General features: G+C 33.6%; 1 protein-coding gene across 2 annotated transcripts in view; it reads left to right on the top strand.

The window, feature by feature from the left end:
* The first annotated feature begins 1,091 nt into the window (after window positions 1–1,091).
* Window positions 1,092–9,161, top strand: part of LOC106458715 — a 106,996-nt gene continuing 98,926 nt past the window's right edge. For both annotated transcript variants that reach the window (XM_022384989.1, XM_022384990.1), the window contains exons 1-2: window positions 1,092–1,316; window positions 5,131–5,559. In XM_022384989.1, the coding sequence (XP_022240697.1) occupies window positions 5,383–5,559 (177 nt within the window). In that variant the 5' untranslated portion in view covers window positions 1,092–1,316; window positions 5,131–5,382. The remainder of the gene's footprint in view (window positions 1,317–5,130; window positions 5,560–9,161) is intronic.

Below are 9,161 nucleotides of genomic sequence, written 5' to 3'. Positions count from 1 at the left end.
TAATGTCTTGTAAAAGTGTTGGGTTATAAATGTACATGGGTTATTTCATCAGTTTACGTCGTAGATTAATCATGTTTAACGTTTCACTTTCTTAGTTTGTTCTGGACAAAGTGTTGGGTTATAAATGTACATGGGTTATTTCATCAGTTTACGTCGTAGATTAATCATGTTTAACGTTTCACTTTATTAGTTTGTTCTGGACAAAGTGTTGGGTTATAAACGTACATGGGTTATTTCATTAGTTTACGTCGTAGATTAATCACATTCTTAGTTTGTTCTGGACACGTATTTCAGACTCCTAGGTTTTTCCAAAGCCACAGGTATCCAGATTAACCTGTGATGGATCCATTCATTATGGTTACTTTAGTAACAGTAAGAATTCATACATAAAATCACTATACAAATGGACTTCAATACCAAAAACAGTCTTATGTAATATAAGTGAATATCCGTTAAAGACTGCTGGCAAATGATGCGGCCCTTCTAATTCTAACATTTGGCTCAAAGACTGGTAGTGATGTAAATTTGAGACGTGATTAGTGAATTAAATGAAAAGCCTGCTTATGTATATCGAAATATAGTTAACGCTGTTCAAGTGTCCAAATAAATACTGCTCACACACACGAACACCCGGTATTATTAGTCGAAGGAAATTTGAGTAGAAACGGTGAGAATTCTTCATGCAACTAATTAGCAAGCAACCTTTACATAGATCATCTGTGTGGTATCTTGTAGTAGAAAACAACAATAACAAAAGGCATGAGACATTTTAAGCTTTTCTTGAAATGCTGCTTCTCTTGACAAGATTATTTTTGTCAAATTATTCATAGTTTTAACGTTGATCTTGATTAATTAGTTTTCTCTGTGTGTTTTATTCTTGATGTATTGCTCTCTTCCTATATTTAAAGCGTACGAGTCCCGTACGATGCTTCCTTGATCTTTACATCGATTGTGATATGTATAATGACGAGCGTAGCAAGCAGATAGTGCGCGTTGTCGGCTATCTCCATGGTAACGAAAACCCTGCGTCCACTCGGCATGGCGCACACTTGCGCTTATTGCGCCGTTGCTTTCCGTGAACGTTTCTCGTGCGAGCGTGATGGTGAGCTCAGTATAGGAAGGTTTTCAACGTGACAAGCGACGACGTTATTTCAGTAGCATGCATTTTATCGCGACACTTGGAGAGAGTTATAGCTGGTTCTCGAGAATGTAAACATCACGTGCTGTTCAAGATACAACATGAGTAGTATTGATGATGGTTGTCGTCGCTTTAGCCGAGAATACTTCTAGTGTAATCTACTAGCATGTTGGTTGAGGTAAAGTACGAAACATTTTTTTTATTAATTGAATAATTTCATGGTTTTAATAAGAGATGATTTTCTTCACAAATGACTTGTGGTAGTTTAAAAATAGCAGGGAAGAGCATGTAGCTAGCAGATACTGAATAAACTTTTGTATAATTTCGAAAATTCTGAATAAAACTATGATATAAAATAGTTTCAAATAACCAATGTCACATAACCTACCGTTGTAACTATATGGATAATAAAACTATGATATAAAATAGTTTCAAATAACCAATGTCACATAACCTACCGTTGTAACGATATGGATAATAAAACTATGATATAAAATAGTTTCAAATGACCAATGTCACATAACCTACCGTTGTAGCTATATGGATAATAAAACTATGACATCAAATAGTTTCAAATAACCAATGTCACATAACCTACCGTTGTAACTATATGGATAATAAAACTGTGATATAAAATAGTTTCAAATGACCAATTTCACAAAATCTACCATTGTAACTATATGGATAATAAAACTATGATATCAAATAGTTTCAAATGACCAATGTCACATAACCTACCGTTGTAACTGTATGGATAATAAAACTATGATATAAAATAGTTTCAAATAACCAATGTCACATAACCTACCGTTGTAACTATATGGATAATAAAACTATGACATCAAATAGTTTCAAATAACCAATGTCACATAACCTACCGTTGTAACTATATGGAAAATAAAACTATGATATCAAATAGTTTCAAATAACCAATGTCACATAACCTACCGTTGTAACTATATGGATAATAAAACTATGAGGATCTCAAAAACATTTAGTATATCTTCCTGCAACTCGTTACCAAGTTTGGAGTTCTAGGTGAGCAAACATTAAGATTTCTTACTGTTTAACTTTGATGTCACTTGCTTCAAATACTATGACTCAATAATATCCGTTGCTCCGAATGGAACACTCGAAACGGTAGTAGAGGCTAAAGTGAATTTTGCTATAATTACAAAATTTATTGTATTCATTAAAAATAATAAAATCATACCTTGACACACTAGATAATGATAAATAAATATACACCCGAAAATCTTCTATTATGATGATGACCATGGTGCTGTGGAATGTTTAATTGATGATGGTAATGAATATATTACTTAAAGTTTTTGATGATGATGATGCTAACGATATTAGGAAATCCTTGAGATCAGTTACAATAATAGCTTGTAATCGTGCCTAGGGTAGCTACTGGTATCGCTTTGAATTTGTGGAGCCTCCAATAACGACTATTATTATACTGCCAAGTCTCATTGGATGATTTAACACGACATTCTATAAATAAGATTACAATGGTATCACAGAGTTTACAAACATGAGTTGTATAATATTGCTAAAATCTTATGAGAATTGGCACTGTGTTACTGCGAAATCCCCCCAAAAAAGAATATTATAACGTACTGTAGAAAATTTGTTGTTGTTGTTTCTTTGTTTGTACTTAAGCAAAAAGCTACGCTATGAGGTATCTCTGTTGTGTCTACCACAGATTTCGAAACCCGGTGTCGAGCATTAAAAGTGTAGAGACTTATCGCTGTGCCACTGGGAGCGTAGAACTCAGAGAACTATGATTTTTGATATCGCAAATTCTCCTAGGACAATATTGTAGAACTCCTAAAAATGTTTCGCTATTTTAGAATTTGTACGAATGGATGTAATAATACTATAAATCGTCCAAAATTATTAAATCGAAAACGTGAAATTTCTAAGTATAATTATTACACTTCTCGGAAATATTCGTCAATAATTATTAATATAATTCTAAAAGTCAATTCACACTAACACAAAGATTAATTGATTTGAATGATGTTTTCATATAAGGCATTGGGTTCTTGGGATTTTTGTCAGCATGCTTCGAGAGGAGAGGGAGTTCAGTACCAAAAAGAACTGTTTCTAAAGTTTATTTTTTTAATTTCGCGCAAAGCTACACGAGGGCTATCTGCGTTAGCCACCCCTAATTTAGCAGTGTAATACTAGAGGGAAGGCAGCCAGTCATCACCACCCACCGCCAACTCTTGGGCTGCTCTTTTACCAACAAATAGTAGAATTGACCACCACATTATAACGCCCAGACGGCTGAAAGGGCGAGCATGTTTGTTATGGGGATTCGAACCCGCGGCCCACAGATTGCGAGTCGAACTCCCTAACCACCTGGCCATGCCGGGCGTGTCGATAAAGATACTTCGACAATATATAAGAAACTCGTGATAAGGGCTATCTCGGAAATAAGGAAATGTAGTTATAAAATCTACTACTCTGCTTTAAATGGCGTCTTGTAGTATTAACCCTTTCTTTACAATTAAACATGAAAGTTCTTGCTTATATTGTTGTTTCATAAATCTCTGAAGGCGAACTGTACCATAAACTTCCTGTGATGGAAATCGTACTTCAAGCACTTCTTATAGCAGAATCTCTGTTGTCTTACTTTGTTATTAAGAGTATACTTTTTAACTTTATTTCTTTGATTTTTGTCATTATGTATTGGTAAACTCTCGAAATATAAAGGTAATGATACTAAGATACGTGTCGTGCAAATACAATATTTACTGTATTGGAATATTTGAAATACATAAAAACATGTATGGATTAAACAGTACGAGATAATGCTTCTGTTACCAATAATACTTCTCGCTGGAGGAAAATTAGCTCACAAGAACAAACTTTGAAATTAAAAAAAAAAGATGTAATTCATTTTTTTAATTAGCCGTTACTTTCAGTTATATCCATATTAATCCGTATGTTTAAGAAAACGGGTGGGCTGTGATTAGCTGACTGTTAACACAACTATCGAAGTTAGAACAGTCTGTTAAAGTCAGACATCGTGGTCAGCATTTTGGATTAAAACGAACTTCAATGGGGTTCCGGAGAAGAAAGATGAGCCTTGCGAGATGGTGGAAACCCCCCTCGAAGTTTGTTATAGAGAAAAACCATTAAAACACGGGTGAAACTAGATAAAAATTGGTGAAGAACAATTAAGAGTACAATAAAATAAAGGAATAAGTTTAAGAACAGATCCAAGTTATGAAAGCACTAGTAATATGTATAAAGAAATTATCTAATATTAGATATCAAAATACAATAATAATTATAAGGCTTTTCTTATGAAAACCTATCGACGTTAGTCTAATGGCTTTTTTACAGCCATGACATCTCTGCAAAATTTGACATAGTAAGTTATCATGATATTCTCCTAGATATGATATATGTACTCGATAAAAATCTATTTTAATAGACATTTCACACGATAGTTATACTATCCCATTTTTCGAGTAGAGATTCCGATTAACGATTACTTCCGTCAAGCGAGATACGATAGCAGTCTGTCGTGTACTACGTACATGATTGACGTTAATGCTACCAATTGTTATTGCTACAGTAATTACACACTGATATTTTCAATTTCGTGACATTGTGAATTGTTGATGTTGTTCTATATTATTTATGCTATGCCTTACGCTCACTCATATATGAATATGTTACAGACTATTGATATTTAAGTATTTACATTTTGCTACTTTAGAAATTCTAGTTTTCCCCTTTTTTCCTTAGCCGCAACTCTGATATTTCCCCTTGCTACTTCAAGCAGTTAATTTTTAGTAGGTGCTTCAATTTCTAATCACTGCTAAGTGCAGATCATTTACATAGGTACTATTGCTCTACACAGAACGAAGCGGCTTATATAACGTAGAATATGAAACAGCTAAAAAAAACGTAGTGCTTTTCAAGCTCTTAAGTTTAACGCTACTATACTTCCTTTTCATTTTTCATTTCAGAGAAAACACACAACTATTCTGCTCTGTCTGGTAAACAATCGTTTTCTGCCACCTAATCGTACACAATCGTTTATTTGACTATTGAAACTAAGACTTCGAGAAGTTCAATGATGACTATCAAACCAGCACGTGTTCTCCACGTGAGATAGAAGCCTGGTATCAACTAGTTTATATTAACCATCAAGGTACTTGTCATTCCCAATACGTCCCAGAATTGCAATCCCACGCATGTAACCAGCCTGCTATACGTGGATGAGTGGTCCTGAAGTCACAGGAAAGCTGGCCCACAACCGCATAACCTCCAGGGCGAGCGGCCGGCGTAGTAGCGGCCTTCGAGGAGTATTGTCTCGGCGACTTTCTGTGGGTTCCTTGCACGACAGCCTCGACAATAGCAAGGGCAGTCAACCGCATCTAGCCGAGTGTAACAGGGTAAGATGATTATCATAATACAATAAGGATCCTTTTCCCAGAAAAAAATGGGTTTAAAGTATGAAGGAAGTCTTTTTAGAGTAAATCTGTAATGAATATATATAATCTAGTGTATACTTTTCATTAAACATTCATTCTTAACAACGTTGGAGATTAATACAAAACATGGTTTCGACTGTAAATTAATTAATTAAAAGTTCGAAGATGTTATTACGAATTTGAATATCACGTTATATTAGCACTTATGAAAGGTTGGTTTTGTATGCTGAGTAAAGCTTGTGATGCTAATTAAAGGCTCTATGTTAGATCCAGGTTACAGAGTGTGTTTCGAAGACAATTATAGGAGAATGGTTGTATCAAGCATCATTGGCTATGATTCATCAGGCTGCTGAGAAGAAATTCTGTTGACAGATAGGGAATGTTGACTGTTTTGTTTCGGATTATTCAGCACATTATTTACTGGCAGCAGTCTAACAGTTACTGTCTGCTCATCTGATTGACAGTTGTAGAATATTTAAATTATTTTCCTGCATTCAATGAGCAGATTCTATTGACTAATGTATTTTCTCAAATTTTAAGACTAGACCATCACAACATTAATGGAATATTCTTTACTGGGAATCATTTCAGACAACAATATATGATAATTAGTCGTAGTTTCTCAGTTTTTTTTTATTGCAGATCCTGATAACAGTTATGGAACATGGTATTTTGTATTTCCAGCATTTCAAGGTCAGGATTTTATCATAACATTTTATTATATCAACCTATTTTCCCCAGAGTATTGATATCTGAAGACAGTTAAAAGGTTATACTATATTACGGACAAATTCTAGTGAAAGCTTTTAAATATTATGAATATTTTCCCAGATACTGCCTAAAGATTTTTGTGACTGTTAACAGACAATTGGAATGACTCTTTGGTGTTCAAAGAACCGTTTCTCAGGACAACTTTTTTAGGATTATCTATTTGTTCTGTTTTTCTTTTTTTAGACTTTTTTTTTATGATGGCTTCGTCTCGAAGTTTGTTGATTATTACACAGTTGATTGTATATCCTAATATCGGATATTAAATGTTGGTAGAGTTTTACTAATGACGGTGTGAAGATTCTGTTCAAATTAGCTATGTCTTCCTATACGGTTGATTATATATATACTAATATCGCATAGTAAATGTTGGTAGATTTTGACCAATGTTGATGTGTGAAGATTTTGTTGAAATTAACTATGCCTTCCTACACGGTTGATTATATATACTAATATCGGATATTAAATGTTGGTTGATTTTGACCAATGACGATGTGAAGATTTTGTTGAAATTAGCTATGCCTTCCTTCACCGCCGAGTAAATATACTAATATCGGATATTAAACGTTGGTTGATTTTTACTAATGACGGTGTGAAGATTCTGTTGAAATTAGCTATGCCTTCCTACACGGCCGAGTAAATATACTAATATCGGATATTAGATGTTGGTAGATTTTGACCAATGACGTTGTGAAGATTCTGTTGAAATTAGCTATGCCTTCCTACACGGTTGAGTAGAAAGTCCTATAAGAGTGGTAAAATTTTCTATATTTCCACCTTAATAAACAAAAATTCAGATGACAGTAATGGACATTGTCTTTGTGTCTTCTGCACTTGAGGTACAGATTCCAATGTCATTTATAGAACTCTGGCTTTGTTTGCTTATATTATTGAACAAAGATTCCGAAAACATTATTGGTATATCTCTACCTATTAATTAATGACGATAATAAAACTTGGTTCTGTCTTTTCCTAATCCGCTGGTAATTGTGAGATATTATCCATTTCTCATACAATTATTAGAGTTACTGTGTTTCCAAATCAATATCTTATCAATTCTGATGAAAGTGATAGCATAGTGACGATTTATTTACAGATTATGATGACAGAATAGTGAATAGGCTATAAGTATTGAATAGAGGCTATGATGATACTTTGAACATATTAGCTGTTCCGATAATAGCATCGGAAAGTTACAGAATATAAGTTATGTCTCTCCAATTAGATTAGGGATATATTCTGATTGCAGATATAGATAACACACTAATTATTGAAAACGGACTAAGTCGAGAAGTTTTAAATGCTAGCTTGCTATTTATGTTTTCCCAAATTACTTAGTATATCTTGTGATAACAAGATTGTTCAATAAATATCCTAAAGACGGCCTTAAAGTTTTCATTTGATCTTCTCAGATTCATAGATATAAATTATGCCAGATATTGAAAGTTAATTTTCTAATAACTAAGAAGAAATTATTACGACAGGTATGGTGTATTAGGTATTTGATATCAGATTACGCTATCAGTTACAGACCTTGGATTACGCCTCTTGAACAGTAACAGTACGCAGGTGGTATCTCTGAGATTTCTGAATGCAAATTATGATGTTTTTAGGGAACGAGGATTATGTCTCCTCAGATTTCTGAATTCAGATTATGATTATAGTTACAAAATATGGGTTTTGAATTCTAGGTTATTGAAAGTGTATTATAATGATAATTTTACAGCATTGATTATTTTCTGATAACCGAATACAGGGGTATTCTGGTAATGAAAAGGAGAACCAGTTATATTTTCAAAATAATAGAACGCATTTTATTTTACAAACTATGTTTTTTTAAATTAATTGAAAATAGATATCTCGCGATCAACTACTTATTCCACATTATAATGACAGGTAAGGAAGGTAACCTTATCCTAATAGGTACATTATCTGATGGCAGTTAGAAAACACTGGTTATATTACTGAGTAAATATATGTTTCGGTAATAGTTTATTAAGACTGATCATGCTAACCCTTTCCATTTAAATTATATTAAAGTTTTATCATTGACATTTAATGTTACACATTCTGATGACACTTATACAACTTTATTTTTGCTTCCACTTCCTCATTTATACAATTTGTGAACATAGTTGTGTATCTCGTATAATAATTAGTGTATACTAAATGTATTTGAGCAGGGTGCCCGAAATTGTTCTGTTTCAAGAGCAAACGAAACCAATCCTAGGAAAGACAAATATTTCTATTTAATGTTTTTTAAGTTCATATGTCACGTTTTGTTGTAGCCTACAAAGTGCATAATTCTTCTCGTGATTCATGGCATGCTCGCGTTTTACTGACGTCTCGACAGTACAAACTGCAACGTTAAGCATCCCTTATGTCATGCCATTTTAGTGTCTACTGACTGAGTGACAGACAACACATTACTGTATAGTGGTACGAGTGGCTAAAACATGTGAACCCTCCAGGCGGCCTTTGGCCCCCTTTGGGGAACATTACACTGACAGGTTAGGCAGGTTGGCCTTATTAACCCATTTTTGATTAATAAACATTCTGATTCTGGTAATACAACAGTGACTTGGCCTTCTCAGCTCATTGAAAAAAAAACTGTAATAATATATATATATATATACACACACCTTTAGATACGAGTTCGAAGATTAATTGCATGGTGCGTGATTTAGTGACGGATTTTTCTGTTGTTGCTTTTTTTCTCTAATATATTAAACACCGACTCTAATGACGTTTATTTAAATTTTTATTATGCCTCCTTCATTTTAATGAGTCATATT

Source organism: Limulus polyphemus, unplaced genomic scaffold (assembly GCF_000517525.1).
Source record: "Limulus polyphemus unplaced genomic scaffold, Limulus_polyphemus-2.1.2 Scaffold504, whole genome shotgun sequence".
Lineage (NCBI taxonomy): Eukaryota > Metazoa > Arthropoda > Merostomata > Xiphosura > Limulidae > Limulus > Limulus polyphemus.
The sequence above is the reverse complement of the archived record's forward strand: the minus strand, read 5'-3'. Positions and strand labels throughout refer to the sequence as shown.